At 36.9% G+C, this 17273-nt stretch overlaps 1 protein-coding gene across 2 annotated transcripts in view; it reads left to right on the top strand.

The window, feature by feature from the left end:
* Nucleotides 1-17273, top strand: part of CAPN7 (calpain 7) — a 33435-nt gene that overhangs the window by 7465 nt on the left and 8697 nt on the right. For both annotated transcript variants that reach the window (XM_085051241.1, XM_085051242.1), the window contains 13 exons: nt 1430-1497; nt 2581-2781; nt 3186-3272; nt 3958-4084; nt 4408-4493; nt 6177-6270; nt 7846-7992; nt 9627-9733; nt 11213-11333; nt 11591-11735; nt 13245-13344; nt 14977-15112; nt 15543-15618. In XM_085051241.1, the coding sequence (XP_084907367.1) occupies nt 1430-1497; nt 2581-2781; nt 3186-3272; nt 3958-4084; nt 4408-4493; nt 6177-6270; nt 7846-7992; nt 9627-9733; nt 11213-11333; nt 11591-11735; nt 13245-13344; nt 14977-15112; nt 15543-15618 (1495 nt within the window). The remainder of the gene's footprint in view (nt 1-1429; nt 1498-2580; nt 2782-3185; nt 3273-3957; nt 4085-4407; nt 4494-6176; nt 6271-7845; nt 7993-9626; nt 9734-11212; nt 11334-11590; nt 11736-13244; nt 13345-14976; nt 15113-15542; nt 15619-17273) is intronic.

The raw sequence follows: 17273 nt of genomic DNA, 5'->3' as shown, positions 1-17273 counted from the left end.
CCAGAGTGTAATTTATGTGCAAATTAAATGAGTTGCTTATAGAGGGTGTTTCTAGTTTTGTTTCTTGGGGTGAAAGTAGCTTGCTTTTTGTATCCTCAGTTGGCCTATCTGACCTGGGATAATCAGTCAAGGCACAGAGCTAGAACCTGAAACCTGCTTGTGGGTGTCACAGGAGAAGCCACACCTCATGTTGTGCCTCTTGCAGATTATTTAGCTGCAGAAGCCATGCTTCATCTGTAAGGAAGACAAATGTATAAACTGTCATAGATGACTTCCCAAATGGGAACAGAAGTTAGCACTCTTGATATCTGCTATGTTGCCCTGTCATAGGACAACATTTTATGCCTTTGATTGCAAGTTAAAAATGTTTTTGCACCTCTATCTTGTTTGCTTGTATTTTATGAAAGTAAGTATTTAAAATTTTAACTTTTTCCTAAGTTACTATGATTATTTTAACACATTTGGGGAAAATAATTGGGAGTGTTGCGGTTTTGGAGGATGTTGCAGCAGACTTTACCCTAGAGCTTCTCTACCCGGCCCAGTTCAGCGCCTCAGTGCTCCAAACCCTCTGTCCCAGGGCTGGACACTGCGCTCTCACCGGCCGGGGAGCCATAAGGCTAACTCTGGTTCGTCTGCTTCCACAACCGGCGGTGATAAAGGAGGCGAGGAGGGTCTATGCGTTGTGTCTATGGAAGATGTTTATTCGCATGGTGCAGCAGAGGCCAACGACCTCCCCGAGGCAGAGATGCCTCGAGGGCGAAGGCCTCACATGCTCAGCCACATGTGGAGCATAGACACGCGTGGAGCATAGACGGCAAGATGGCGGAGGGTAAGGGGTTTTATAGGGAAACAGAGAGGGGCAGGGACAGCACACAGGCCCAGTGACCTCTGCAAACACAAACAAACCAAAAAACCAACCACCACAGTACAGGAACCAATAGGGAAAACTGGGGGCGTGGCTAGGACTATGTGGAGTAGGGAAGGCAGGACAATAGGTGACAAGTACAGTCGTTAAGAAAGGGGTGTGGGGAACTTGCAGCCATTATCCCAATAGGACAGATCCAAGCTCAATAGTATATGTAACATTTAGGTTTGTCTTCTTTCTGCCCGTAGTGTTTTAATACAAATAGTTCTTCTGGCAATTTTGTTTGTGTATGCAGTGTTTTCCATGCTGAAGAAATTTAAACATAACTTTCATTCTATGAACAGCACTAGAACAGCAAAATGATATTTACTTCCTTAATATGGTTATTTTTATGTTGAGTTAAAAAAAAAAAAAGAAACAGCAAAGCAAAATACTTGCTCATTTCAAAAGGAGAATTGGAAGAAATAGCTGGTTATTCTTTGCTGTAATATAGAAGTATGACAACTGAGCTTATTAAACGTGTTGGTGGTCTTTGGATGTGTAGACTTTTCTTTTGTACTTTAGGCTACTGAAACTTCAGAAGCAGGCCTCCAGTCCAAACTGAAACAGCTGGCTCGACAAGCACTAGATAGGTGAGTACTGCTAACGTTAGTAAACATGCTTGCTGTCAGGTCTAAGTACAGCCTCTGAACTGGATTCTCACTCTAACATGTCTGTGTGGATTCTGTGTAGACTAAGCTCCTGTAGAGTTCACCTTGGAGCTAGTTGCCAGCTGCTTCACTGCTGAATGTAGCAGCTGTTGTGCCAACCCTCTGGGAATCTTGGGACATGCAGAATTAAGAAAGGACTGTGTGCTTGTTACAACAAATGCACTATTTGGAGTTATAATCCAGAGTGGTATAATTACTGGCCTCTATAAAGAGCTGAATTCAGGCTAGCATCAAGGTATCAGTGTCCCTTCATAAAGAAGACAGCTTGGAAACTGGGAAATGCATATCTTGGTGGTAGCAATCCTATTACATGGTATCTGTGTAGTGAAATACCTGTCTGAAACATATTACACAAGTATAAGTTCAATGTACCTCTTAAAATCAGCTCTATGATGGTGAATCACAGGCTATGTTGGGCTAAGTTTCACTATAAGGTGGGTTTTAGCACTTCTTAGTCTGTGTTCAGAACAAAAAGCCCCAATATTTTGCATATGTGTGACTATCCAGCAGCTTGATGCAGCAGTAACAAAATATGGCTCCTGTATACACAGTGTTCAAGCAGTTGAAATGCTGGATTGTGAGAATGCCCATGGTTTTTTACTACTATTGTACCTGGTAGACAAAGTAAATCTGGAAGGTATGAGAGGATGCAAATTGGTTTTCTCTCTGTCTCAGTGATCTTGTTCTGAGATTCCACATAATGAACACTTACACAAATTCTCCTATTAGCATAATTTAGAGGCAATAAAAACCTAATGAGTCCTGCTAAAAGTAGCTTATATGTGTTGGAAATGCTATATTTTAATTGATTCAAGAACAGAAAACTAAAGAAGTACCAGAATCGTAAATTGATTTTTGTTTTTTAGAAAAGTACTGTTGTTCAACTTGGGTACTTGCTCATTCCATTTATCTTATGTGGGAACATGAACCAAGAAAAATCAATAATTGAACTGTAATTGTTTTTTTCTCTGTTGTAAAGAAAAGGCTTTTTTTAATTTGCTTTAGAGCAGAAGCGCTGAAGGAATCTATGTCAAAGTCGTCTCAGAAAGAGAAGTCAACTGCGGCTAAACCAAATCAGCCAGTCAGAACATTCTTTCCATTGGGACCTGATTTTTCTTTAAATGATAAACCACAGACAATCAGAGCAGTACAAGCTAGTGAATCTCAAGGTCAGAGATACACTGCAGAAGAGATTGAAGTACTCAGGTAAGTTGAAGATTTTCCAAAATGAGTTCATGAAATGTCTCGCTCTGAGAAGCCAAAGTGCAAAGTTGTTTTTACAGATTATACAGCTGCTACTTCACTGGAAATCGAGGGAGCATAATACTTTATAAAACTCTGCCTTCTGTTACATCCAGTTCATTTTACTTTGATTATTATTATAGATGAAATAAGCTACAAATAATTCATAAAACCATTAGCCTAAATTGTGACTTTTGAAAACTATCGAATATAAAATTTTCAAGAGCTAGTTGTCTTGTTTTCAGAAGCTCTGTGTCTTACTAGTTTTTTTTAAAACTTATTTTATTGTTGCCTTCTGCAAGTCAGTCTTTGGAAGATGATTGATGGGTTTGTATCTCTTTTTTGTTTGTCTTTCTTATAACTTGCAGGAAGACTTCAAAGATTAATGGCATTGAATATGTACCTTTCATGAGTGTTGATCTGAGGGAACGTTTTGCCTTCCCTATGCCTTTTTCGTAAGTATGCTTCAATTACTGGGCTTCATTTTTGTTTTTATTCTCAAAACTTTTCCATATTTGATATTTCTGTATTTTCTTTTTCAGAGTTTAGAATTGTTTACATAGGGTTTTAAGCATAATTCAGGCAGAGAGATTTAAATACTACCACTTTCTTCTTCCACTCTGAACTTAAAATTTTATTGTAAGCTGATCCTGCTCTGTAGTGCTTTTGCAGTTGTGTCTTCAAGCCTACAAGGACAATATTATATTTGGCTTTTTGGATTATTGGTCTGGGCTGGAAACTTGAGTCTGTTTTCTGATGCTGCTCCATGCTAATGAGTTTAGCTCTGTTGCCTGGTAAAATGCAGGTGATAGCTGTTTCCTCTGTAAAAGGCTGTTCCAAGGAAGAGTGATATATAACAGCTAGACCTTTATTCATGATTGATAGTAATAAGTTAAGATTACACAGCCATAATAGACAAAGACATTTGGGGTTGGTTGAATTTCTTTTTAAATTTTTGCCTTTTTCTCCCTAAAAATCACAGACTTAGTAACAGTGTTCCTTGAAATTGTTTTACAGCTTTGTAATTGTTCTATGCATGTTTTGCAGCATCTATCAGATATGTTTAAGGATGAACATGCCATGAGAAGCTTTTCTAAACTGCTATTGATTTATTTCTACTTTTATCTCTCTTAAATCTAGCGATAAGTGTGGAAAGCTACCATTATCCCCCAAACAGAAAGCAATGTTTGCCAAATGGGTGAGACCAGATGACATAACAAATAACCCTACTATGATCTATACTGTATCAAGTTTCAGCATAAAGCAGGTAAACTGTTCCTAAAGAGAAATGTGTGCTGCTAGGAGTTTGTCATGGGGTACCTTGTTGTTCAAAAAGGAATCCCCAAATGTGAGAGTGCTTTCTCCAGCTCTCATGAGATTAGATAAATACTAAGAATTTTGCTCCATAGGAGCCTCATGTTGAGGAAGCATGCATTTTCTGCCTCTTAATAGTAGCTTTGCTTATTTTGTTTTAAATCATTCTGTTTTGAAGGGAATTACTGACTGTTTTCCTTCCCTCCACACACCGTATTCATCTCTCAGTATCTGAGTTATTAGTAAATATCCTCACTGGTTTTCTTTTCTTTATAGACAATAGTTTCAGATTGTTCTTTTGTGGCATCACTAGCTATCAGTGCAGCCTATGAAAGAAGATACAACAAAAAATTGATCACAAGGTAAGTAGCTGTTGCTTTCTAAGATCTTTTCAGACTTAACACTGCCAAGCTTTTGCAGTATGTTCTGTGACAGTTGTAAAAAACAGCATTTGTTTCACCTTCATCTCCCTGGGACTCATGTGGTTTCAGCACTTCTAAGATGGAAGCTAACTTCATATTGAAACAAAGAGTTTTAAATCTAGGAGCAAAAAGCTGTTAGATTAACATTGCTAATAACAATTTTGAGTTAAAATTTGGAACAGATCAAGAATTTATTCACCATAGATGTGTTCAAAGAAACAGCAATTTTCAAGCATTGATATATACTTTAACATCCAAGATTTTTAACAGACACTCTCAAAAGTCTACACAATTTATTGCATCATGGTGTAGGTGTTTGGTTTCTTTTATTAGTACCAGCACATCTCATCTATCTTTGTTTAATTGATAACCCAAGTTTTATCTACCTAAACAGTGCTTTATTAGATTTGCTGTCATGGTTAGTCAATTACAATTGATTCAGTTTTCTGGGTTGCACAAGCCTATGAAGTGGCTCCCTTAGTGCACCTGCAGTGTATTAATCCGGTTTTCTGGGGTGTATAGGCCTTTGACTTCCTAACTTGCTCAAGGTATCTTTTTCTTATTCTCTGACATCTAACTCATCCCTAGTTGTATGATAACTGTTAAAAAATTCTTTATTGAATTTTGTTCTTCAACTGTTGATGAAGTTCTCTAAGGGGTGTGGGTCCATGGAGTTCCTTTCTGCAGCTGCTGTGAGATAATTTCTCAGGGTTTTCTACTGACACTCAACCAGCACAGATCTAAATCAAAACCAGCTAAAATCACAGTCAAACATTCCTTAACTAATTAAACATAGTTCCTTACAAAATTTTTTTAAAATCACAAAACTCCTGGCTAACTAAGATATAACTCAGCGTCAATATACATAGGTATACAGACACTGGAGTTTAACTTCAGAGGTGCTTTGAGGAGTAATAAATAGTTTGGAAGTTTTTTTTATTTGTTTGGGATTTTTTAAATATAAATTTTACTTATAATGCTCTGTAGTTCCATTTTTCTCCCTTGTTAATTGCTGTGCCACAGGTGGTCCATTTTGCAACTTGTTGTAGAATTAATGTTAACATCACTAGCTCAGCTCCACACACTTAGCATCCCATGATAGATTTGCCATTGGTTTTCTGGACTTTGCTGGGAGGCTCTTGCCAGATCAGTGTGTGAGTGTTCTTGGATTGTTTTGTTTTAACCTTTTCTTGTTAGAACTGAAATTGTATTATTTTCAAGAGCAGAGAGTTCTGCACTGGCTTCTCCTTTAAAAGTTTGACTTGTCATTCAGACAAATACTGTATTTATATTATAAATATGTAAATATTGTTTGTTTAATAGTAAGATAAATTTGCCTTGCTCCTGTTTGAGAAACAATTAGGTTACTTATGTTCTTTTTGCTAATATATCAAGTAGAAAGCTGCAGCAAGAGCAGGGAGTATACAATAAAACCTATTTAAACGTGATTATCTTTACTAAATTTGAGTTGCTCTTCATTAAAAATTACATATTTCTTTTCAGTGTGAATTCCAGAAACAGACTGTTAATTTCACTTTTATTGTTATAAGTGTATGAACAGCCAAGTAATTTACATAATAATTTCCTTTTTTTTTTTTTGTTTTGTTTTTTTTCTGTTAACAGTATTATTTACCCTCAGAACAAGAAAGGAGAACCAGAATATAATCCATGTGGTAAATACATGGTGAAGCTTCATATCAATGGTGTTCCTAGAAAGGTAAGTATTTTTGGGGAGCCTTCGTACTGTTACTGCATAAGTTGTGTGTTTTAAAGGCTTGAACTTCTTCACTGTGAAGTGTTTGCATAGCAAAAGCTTTAGGCAGGTGTTTTTGGAAAGTAGTTTTTAATGGTTAAACCTTCCTGATATTCATTTTTGGTTTTGAAATATGCAACCACATACTTCTTTTGTCTGTACTTCTGTACTTCTGTGACATTCATAGAAACAGCCTTACAATAAATTAACACAAAAAATGCCATATATTAACAGAATTGTGAAAACCAAACAGGAACAAAACAATATATCCCCTATGTATGAATTAGATGTGCACTTTTCCACTCAATGTTAGAATTAAAAAATACAGAGGGGGATATCAGGAGGAGGACAGAAATGGAATGATTATAAAGGAATAACTTGACTGATAATTCAAGCAAGGCTTTTCTTGACTACAAATCTGTAGTAAAAAGAGGAAATGCCTGAAGATAAAACTTTGCAAACTCATAAAATACTTCATTTTCTTTTATGTGCAATAAATAAGAATGTAAAATAATGTATTTCTTCATATAATACTTAACTGTAGCACAGATAATAGTGACTGATGAATGTTTATGAGAGTTCAGAAGTTGAGTGGTCATATTCATGGGGTGAGGCAGTAGGGGGAAACGCTTCTAAGACTCTCAATTGTTAAGATATAACCTCTGGGTCAGGAAGTCCTTGAGCTGTAAAATTACAGAATCTGAATATTTTGGGAAACTATCATTTTTGTCTGCCTTGCTTTTAATATTCTTTCCAAAGTATCTCCTAATGGCTGCCTTTTGTTAGGATGAATGGCCATTTGCTCTCCTATGAAAAGGTCTATTCATTCCTTCACAGACAGGCTTTGACCAGAAAATGTGCTGTGTTGGTAGCATGTATTTGTAATGGACTGGTGCCAACAGGAAACTGAAACATCTCTTCAGGGTAACTGTTTCAGACCACTGCAAATATGCAGTAAGAATCTGTAATAATTATGAATATATACTACCTAATTTAAAGAAAAAATGTTTATACTGTCACAGCTGCTGCTGTGAGTTGTTTTTCCTTTTTAGAGAGAAGAAACTTAAATCTGGAACTAGAGGCTATGAAAGTGATACATCACAATTTGTTTCCTTATAGATAAATAAATATTTATTTCTCTGTTGGCTGCCAAGCATTGTCCATGCTCTGATTCCTAATTAGATGAGGAATATTGTTAGGTTTTTCTTTACACTTTGTGCTTGTAATTGCACAGAACCTTTCTGCAAGTGCCTTTTGCAATAGGTAGTACATATTTCATAAGAGTGCGCTGTCACTATCAGTAGAGGCAGCTGCTCACACATCACCCAGTTAGACCAGTGCAAATAAGAGCTGGTACAGATTTTCTTGTTCACTTGGACAAGCCACTGCAGGATTAATAGAGGTGTCCATATCTGAGAATAATGGTCAGGTCTGGCTGTGTCTGAGAAGCTCTGTCCTAAAGAGAGTTTTGTTTTATTTTCTAATTACTTTTAAAATACTTTATTAGTTTTATGATGATTTTTCATTCATTTCCTACAGGTAATCATAGATGACCAGTTACCTGTTGATCATAGTGGGGAACTTCTCTGCTCTTATTCCAATAATAAGAATGAATTATGGGTGTCACTAATAGAAAAGGCTTACATGAAGGTTATGGGAGGATATGATTTTCCTGGATCAAATTCTGTAAGTATGAGATTATTTCTAAGAGAAAAAATTCCACTTAGGTAAAAATGGGTAAAATAATTTTCTTAGTGAGCAGCTTGGGGAGAAAAGTATTGGGTTTGACATTTTCTTAAATTTTTTTCTGTTTCTTTTTTTCACAAATGTCCTTAGCTGTACTTAATGAAATTATTCCATCAAAACAGAGTGAAAAAGACAGCTTGATGGTCAGAGTTACTCTTAGTTCTCAGGCTTCAGTATTGATGCTTGTGGATGGGAAGTGTTTATATAGAGTCTAGATGAAAATGTTGGGTGAAGTCATCGTTGCCCGTATCAATACTGCTGATTTTGGTTTCTAATTCTTTCAATAAATAGGGCAGTTCTCCCTCATTAGGTAATGGAGTCAGCTAGGAAAGGAACAATCTAGTCATTTAGGTCTATATGGAGGGAGCAAGTACTTTGATCTGTGCAAGTTTGTTTATCAGATTGTTCCACTCATCTACATAAATATGCATTGGGTTTCTATAATGTGGTTACTAAAGAAGCAGTCATCATACTGCAGCTAAACTGGCATGCAAGTTATTCTTTAAAGAGGGACAGTTTGCTGAAATGAGTAGCCCACATAATTTGTAACTCAGGAAACCTTTCTGATTTTAACTTGATATTACTAAAATTCTAAAGATTTTTTTCAATTATTTCATGGTGATAGTTGTTGTCTTGAAAATCATATTCTTGGTGGGTATACTTGGTAATCATCACCTCTTGAAAAATGGTTGTGGAGACAAATGTGACTTTGTGTTCAGGATAAATGTAGCACACATTTTTATGTGTGTCAGTGTCAGGCTGCTTTCTTTTGAAGGACAGAAGCTGGTAAGAATAACTGTTTTATTCCTGTTGTCATCCTTTAACTTGCTATCTGGAAAAACAGCTTGAGTGGTGACATTTAATCTCCACCCCTCCTGCCCCCTCCACTTTCCACTGTATTCCAGCTCCCTTCTGTAATCAGGGTTACTTACAATCAGGCTGTCTTGTACTTGTAATTCCTCAAGTTCCCACTCCCCAGTGCTGGTTATTGACACTTCAAGCATTTACAGTCTCTGCTTTTGCTTTGAGGAGTACAAAGCAAAAGAATATTAAATAAGCAATATTTCTAGGAGTTGGGAGATTAAAGCATCTTTTTATGGAAATACATGTCAGTGTCAGCTTTACCAAAAAGAATAAAAACCCCAAACCCTGATGCTTTAGAAATCAAACATAAATTATTTAAAATGCATATATAATAGCAAGGTTCCAAATAGTGCTTCTGAGATGTGCTTCAAATGTCTGTAAATCAATGAAATAAATAGAACACATCACACAATTGAGCATGACTGGTGATTCTAATATTCTAATATGCTTCCATTGCTCTGGAATTCCAGTTTATTTCATCAGTTCATTTTTGAGCTTTTTTTTTTTTTAAGCTACTTGGAAATTTTGTCCTTATCTAATCAAAGAAGTTTTTGTTTGCTAGTCCTAATCTTGACTCTTTTATGCCTAGAGCTGTATTGTAACTTATGTATTCTTGATTTCTTTCAAGATGTTTTGTAAGTTGTGTATAGACATCATATGTTTGTATATGGATTATCTGTTCTGATTTCTTTTGAATACTTGCATTTCAGAATATTGATCTCCATGCACTGACTGGCTGGATACCTGAAAGAATTGCTATGCACTCTGACAATCAAGCCTTCAATAAAGACAGCACTTTCAGAATGCTTTATCAGAGGTAGATGTTTGTTCTTTCCTAAGTAATTAAAATGCTTGCTGTGTAGTAGCTTTGTTACCACTGTAAAAGCAGCACGGTCACCACAGATACTTCAACAGTGTTTTGGTACTGTTACAAATTGTGCTTTATAAAACCTCCATGCGCTTTCTGGAAGAAGAAAAATTGAGATAGTGATGGCTTGGATCAAACAGAAGATTAAAATATTCAGGAATTCTGTGTGAGAGAATTCTTCTCTATGTATGAATTTAAAAAAAATAACCATTCCCTTGATAAAGAAAATGGAATATAGAGTCAGAGAAGAGCAGTTTGGAACCAATATCCCAGTTAAGTGTTTAAAAAGTAGAAGGATATGTGTTCTGTGTTTACACAAAGTTCCCCAGGACTATATTATATCTGCTGTCCTTAGCAAGCAGAAATAATTCAGTATTTCTAATCATATCACAAGGAGGAGCAGCAAAAGTCTATCAAAGCTGCAATACTGGTCTTCAGACCTACTGTAACAATTGGATTTGATGGTCTTAAAGGTCCAAAGTAAATGATTCTATTACTTTGCTTATTGTGAGAGATACCTGGCATTTCTAAATTACAGCTGTATCTCAAATACTTTGATTTCTTCCAAAATGTTTTTGTGCAGCCAGTGCCTTATGCATTTCAGTGTACTAGAAGGGAGTTATTCTGGTGACTGAAACATCTGCATCCATGGTGAAAGAGCATGACTCTTTCTGCAGTGTTTTTGCGATTGCTTAGGAGCTCTCAGAGCTGTCAACCATTTTTCAGATACTCTGGTGTTATAATTTAAAGGTGTGACTGAAGTTAGTGTGGGATCTAGCCACTGCAGCATCACTGTTGTTCACCTGTGCTAAACTGAAAATGTATTGATCCATAGTCTAGTGATCCTGTAATCTGCCTAGGGACACTGGGTATGTACTTTGATTTTTAGCATAGGCTGGAAACATGTTGTTGTGTTTTCAGAACAGTAATTGTTCCAAAATTATCAGTTGCTATTCAGAACACTAAAGGTGTTTATACTTGAGTATAAACACCTGCAAAAGTATAGAAGCATGAACTTATAGTTCTTCAGAATCCTGGGGGTGTGACAGGACTTGATTAATTTGCAATACGTAGTCATTGATTAAGTGTTGATGAAACCACATTTATGCTCAGCTGAAGATCTGTGATGAGTATCTTTAAACATGACACAGGCTGAGTTTCAGGCTGATAAATGCTTTAAAATATGAAATTATATTCAAATAAAAATTTTAATTTAAAGCCTATAGTTAATTCTGAAAGAAAAGTAGTTCCACTTTCTCAAGTTTTTCTCAGGATTTCTGTTGACAAAAACTCCATTTATCCCAGTTTTTATAAAGCAGGGTCATGCTAATAGACAGTGGACAAACATGCTTTTGAACTGTCTGGCAAATGTCAGATTGCAACTTGCAGGATTTTAATTTAGCTATTTTTTCACCTCTTTTTGAACAGATTTCACAAGGGAGATGTCCTTATCACAACAGCAACAGGGGTGATGTCTGAAGAGGAAGGAGAAAAGTGGGGTTTAGTTCCAACCCATGCATATGCAGTCTTGGATATAAGAGAATATAAGGTATCAAGTGAAACTTAAGGTGTTTTCAAACTCCTGTTTGAAACCTACATGTGTTTCTAGGTTTACCCCAGATGGGTAGCTACTGAGGTTTTTTGCTCTAATGACTAATATAGTTTATTTTGTCTTGGACTCCAGTGGGAAATTTCAAAAAACTTAATGATTCTGTATTTTCTTGATCCATATAAAAGCTACCTTCAATATGTAAAAATTACCTTGACAAGGTGAATTGACAATTTTACTTTTTGGGGTTTTTTTAGGGACTTCGATTTCTTCAGCTAAAAAATCCCTGGAGCCACTTACGTTGGAAGGGACGATACAGTGAAAATGACACAAGAAACTGGACCCCAGATTTACAAAAATACTTGAACTTTGATCCCAGAACAGCTCAGAAAATAGACAATGGTAATAAGGTTTAAAAAGTCACTATATTTTCATGTAGTATAGGTCTTTGTGGTGTATCCGTGTAGGAAGGTGGAAAGGAATGCTCAAGCACAAGGAGAGTAAAACAAATACTAGAAACTAAATTTAGGAAACAAAAGTTTAGGGAGTATTTGTGTATTTAAATCTGTCATTTCAGGTTTGTCTGGGGTTTAAGTAATCTGGACTGTTAAATATATCTCAAATTCATTGACAACAAAGTGCCTCCTTGGTTAAGTGTGCTATCTCATTATGTGGGTACGTGGGAGTTCAGTGCAAAAAGAATGTTCCGACAATAAGCTGTGTGATGCTGCTTTTTAATATGTGAATGGGCTTTTTGTGGTTTTTTTTTCCTCTCCAGCATTTTCAAATATGTATCAACGTGCTTACTGTAATCAGTATTTAACTCAGTCTTTCTGCTGCAGCAACTGCATTTTACTTTCAGAAAGATATTTCTTTTTCCTGTGTCCTAGTTGCTGTCTGCAAATGTCTCTGAGGGAGCCCTTTTTTTTTAGTGACACTCTGCTCTTACAACACTGTGCCTCCAAATCCATTAGATTATAGCATATGTTGATAAGCCTCGTGCAAATGCTTGATGAAAACCTTTGATTCAAACATAAAAATAGCAGCCCTGGATTTGTGACAATTGTGAGAGAGTAGCTTGTTATTTATTTATGAATTCATTTAGTAAGTAATTTGTAGCATCTAGTAGTTAAAATTTTATATAAAATCACATTAGTTATTTTAGTGGTGTTATCCCTTCTAATTGGATTTACACTCTGGTCTTCTTCGTTTTGTGTAGTTATGACTGCTCTTTAGTGCTGCAAGATCTGCAGCTGCCTATGTCAGAGACATGATTTATACGGCTGCTACCATTTTAAATGTTCCTTCCACTAGGAGTCTGTTGGCCTGCAGGCACTGTTGTTGGCTGGAGTTGCAATTAAGGGAGCTATGGAGAATTAGAATAAATGCATGAGAATGTTGTAAATTCTCATGGAGCAAATCTAGAGTGCAAAAACAAGCAACATAGGTGTTAGATGAAGTATCTTAGAATATTCAAACATCCATGTTGATTGTGCTGGATGACTACTGAAGTAGGTTGTTGAATTGCGGGAACCTGCTTAAGTATGTATTTTATTTTTTTGCTTTTAGAAACCTAGGAAAGGGGAAATCCGGTCAGAATCGCCTAATAATGTGTCTTTCAAAATAGCAGATTTTCTCATACCTTGTGCTTAGTGCTTGAGAAGGAAAAGCATTCTGACAGCTTCAGAAAGTCCCTCATAATAAGCGGAGACTAACTTCTTTTTTCTTGCTTTAACTCGGTTTGGGGGAGAAGTTTAAATTTAGCAATTTAGGCAATGCAGACATTACTTACTACATTTTGAAGAAATGTTGGCTTGTATAAGCTGTATCATTTGCCTAAAATGAGACATTTGAAAAACAAGTAAAATCAAGATACCTGGTAAGAAAACAATAACAGCATTTCCTTTTCAGGCATTTTCTGGATTTCCTGGGAGGATCTGTGCCAGTACTATGATGTTATTTATTTGAGTTGGAACCCAAGTCTTTTTAAAGAATCTACATGTATTCACAGGTTGGTCCAAAAGATAAAATTTTTGTTTCAAAATCTCAGTAAGTGTTCTGATGTGATGTTTCCTTCCTTCCATCTTCCAAGTTACAGCTAGGCACTTCCATTCCAGGAATTCCAGCCCTTTTCTTTCGAGCCTGACTTTCCACTTTCTAATTCTCGGCCCAGGCTTTGTTTTTGTCTACTTCTGTAACATCATTGGAGCACACTGACCCTTGTGAGGTTGCTGTGGAACTAAGGCTGTGTAACCAGATTCTGACCTCAGTCCCACATCTCCCTATCAGAATAAAAATCAGATTTTTGTGCAGTCCATCTCTAAGCAGTGACCAGACAGTGCTTAAGTGACCTAGTTGTTATTTGGGATTCATTTTTCTGGCCACTTGCAAGTCAGCTGTGCAGCGTGTGTTGTCTTTACAGGCTGTGTTCACTGACATCAGGCTAGTTTAACCAGTTCTGGGTCTTAGCAGTTGTAGTTATGATAAGTAATCTTCCCTGCTGGCTGATTTGTTTTCTGAATGTGATACCTGTCTGTTACTAAATATTCATTACATTCAGGTGTTTTGTCTCCCAGTTTGAGGATGTGTGTGTATCTGTGTCTCAGTTTTGGAAAACAAGGGTGTCTGTACTTTTCCATGCCACTAGACTGCACTTTGTCACTGCTTCCACACCGTCTCTGGGTGTGTTAGCTCTGCACAAGCTCCTTCATCCACAGAGGAACTGCTGAGTTTATCTCTAAAGGCTCCTTCCATTTTGTGCTCCGATTATTTCTAAAATACACTGTGGTGATGTAGCAAGATGACATAATGTGTATGCCAATATCAGAGCTGACCTGCTGGTCTGTCTGTCCTTACATTATTAGTGATTGTCATCCCTCTGGGTGGGGAAATGCCTTAGCTCAGTAGCAGTTGCCATAAAAAGCAGAGCAACAATGGTGATAATTTGAAGCATTGTTCATGCAACCTTACACCCATGCTGTTCAGTTTTACAAGTGTGAGAGGGACAAGGAGACTGAGGAATAGCTGTATATGCTTCTGTTTCCAGTGTGCCACACTTTGTGTTCAGGCATCAGCACTTTGTTTTTCACACTATTTTTTTTGTCTAGACACTTCCTGAGGCAGCAGGCAGATTCTGCTGTAGGGAACCTCAAAGATCTTTAACACTTCCTGCGGGGCATCTTTCCAAGCATGAAATAGGGCGAATTTTAAAATAAAAATTGCCTCAGAAAAAAAAAAATGGAGGAAAAAATTCAGTGAGCTTTTGAAACTACCATGATGGATGGATGGATAGATGGAGATAGATAGATTTCTACAGTTACAAAAGTGTAGGTCTTTGTCATTTAATATTGGCATGTGCAATCATGACTATGGTTGTGTAGCCCAGGTTCATTGAATGGTTTATCTTTTTCTGGTTGCAGTCATCAGCCAGGCTGTTTGTATTTAGCATTTTTTATTATCACACATTCTAAGATAATGCTTCTGATGTGACTGTTATGTAACCATAATAGATTCCAGTAGAAAATTTGGCTTTTGCAACTTGTTACTCGTAACATCTCATCTGTGTATGTGCAGGATTAGGAGTTTGTTTCAAAGCACAGATTAGTTTCTTACTGATCTAATAACGTGTCTGTATCACTTTCAGTACGTGGGATGCAAAGCAGGGTCCAGTGAAGGACGCCTACAGCCTGGCCAACAACCCTCAGTACAAGCTGGAGGTGCAGTGTCCACAGGGTGGTGCTGCTGTCTGGGTCCTGCTCAGCAGGCACATCACTGACAAGGTGCTTGTTCTGCACTGTGAGCTCTGCCACAGCTTCTGTAAATCTTTCTGTATGGCTTTCTCTTATCAGTATATTACTGCCTATGTTCATGCCTGTGTACATGTAGAATTTTCAAATTCAGCAGGTACATGTACCTGCAGTTGAAATAGACCCAGAGTAAAATTTGAGCTGAGTGATTCTATTCCACTGTAAAGGTTCTGAAGTAACTTTGAATCCTGGGGCCTGAATAACTTAAAATAGTGGCTGTTTGTTTATTTCAAACGTTTTAAAAATAATTCTGTTTGGTATCCCAATAAATGCAAATACCAGATCATACCATGTAGTGATCAGAAGGGATGGTAGAATGTGTACTTGACTCTGATTAAGCATGCATTATGTTTCACAAGAACTGCACCTCTGATTTGTGTTTGTTTGTGGGGTTGTTTTATAGGATGACTTCGCACACAATCGGGAATTCATTACAATGGTTGTATACAAGACTGATGGCAAGAAAGTTTACTATCCAGGTTAGTGTACCTTAATTGTCAAGAAGCTTATGTTATAAATAAATGAATAATTACTAAGAATTCTATGGAGAGGAAATGCATGTTTTGCTTTAAAACTAGATGCCTCTAGACTAAGAGGTCAGACTTCTGAAATAGTTTTTTTGCTCTGTTTGATCCCACTTAAAGTCTACACTCAAGGAACAGGCCATTCTACACATGCTGTAAGCACTTTTAAGAGGTCTACATAGTCCTGCTGGCACTTATTTTGATGCAACATTTTCTTTATTTTTTCTGTTTATTTTTCAGTACCAGTAGTTAATGCTTAGAGGGAGCAGATGCTGTGCTTTAGTTTCTCTGACATCATAATTATTTCCTACATTTGGGAAATTATTTAAAGGTCTACAGTTTCCACAAGATGAAAATAATCAGGGTTAATTGTCCCATTAACTTGGCTTAGTAAAGTATCTAGGCAACCTTATGAAATACAGGTAAACACATGAGCATATTTCCAGGTATCAGGTATGGAATGTATAAGATATTTGAATTTTATCAAAATATAACTCTTGATCATTATATGTCAGATTCTGTCCTCCTTGAGGAGAAGGGGTTTGGCTTTTGGAGGTTTGCTGTGGCTGTGAAGTAGCCAGGTATGCTTTATTGCTTTATTTCAAGACAGAGAGCAGATCTGAGATACAGGCTGTAAAGGTAATGCCCAGGTTGAATGGATAGACTGAAAGTTCAAGGTAGCACTAAGAAGATCATATTTTTATTTGTTCTTTCCGTCAAGTTAGAGACCACTAAAAATAGTCCTTGGAATAATTCAGTGAACATGCATCCTAAAACAAGTGGGATTTGGCCTGTTACTTTTTACAAACAGGAACCTCTTTAGAACCAGGTCTGCATTCAGGTAGCTGCTCATGCAACAACTCCCTTAGTAGCTTTTAGAGCTTTTTTCACCAAAGAGTGGAATTTGTGGGACTTTTTTCTATTGGAATGGCTTCTAAGCATTGCATTGTTCACATCTGATCTTGTTCAGTGAACTCTGCTGACCAATTCCCCTAGAATCCAAGCTTCCCCTAGAACCCAGGTCTTTCTGTGGAAAGATCTGTTGACACCTGACCAAATCATCATCTGTTTTTGCAAGAGCTTCTCTGTAAGGAGAAGCAGATGCTCAAGACTTGCTTCTGGTGTTGCAGGTAGTTGCAGCACTGCTTATTTTACATGTGTCTCACTGAAAACATTCTTAAGTGGGCAAACCAAACACATTTGTATAGTAGAGGGAATTGCTCAGTTGTGCTTGGAAGAGACAGTCTAGCAAGACCAGTAGCAAAAACTGAATGATTTATATGTTTTGTTTTGCTACACAAACTCTTTTAAAAACTTTTAATCTCACGAGCTCAAACTTGTTTAAAACCTTTTTCCATGGAAATAGATTGGTCAAGCTGCAGTATTATTTTTAACCATCTGTTAAAATGAGATGAGAACAAAGCAGTTTAATCCTTTGGCAGCATGGCCGAGATTTCCCATTCCTAAGCTTCTTATTGTTTTATATTAATCCTTTCCCCTCTCCCATGTTGCTTTGTGGAAGAAAATATAAGGACCTGATCCTGGCCTATTGAAGTAATTGGCTAGACTTGGTCCTGCTTCACTGAAATTAAAAGAACCCTGGAAAGAAC

Source organism: Lichenostomus cassidix, chromosome 2 (assembly GCF_008360975.1).
Source record: "Lichenostomus cassidix isolate B80296 chromosome 2, HeHo_3.0, whole genome shotgun sequence".
In the NCBI taxonomy this organism is placed as follows: domain Eukaryota; kingdom Metazoa; phylum Chordata; class Aves; order Passeriformes; family Meliphagidae; genus Lichenostomus; species Lichenostomus cassidix.
This window is presented reverse-complemented; position numbering and strand designations above follow the sequence as displayed.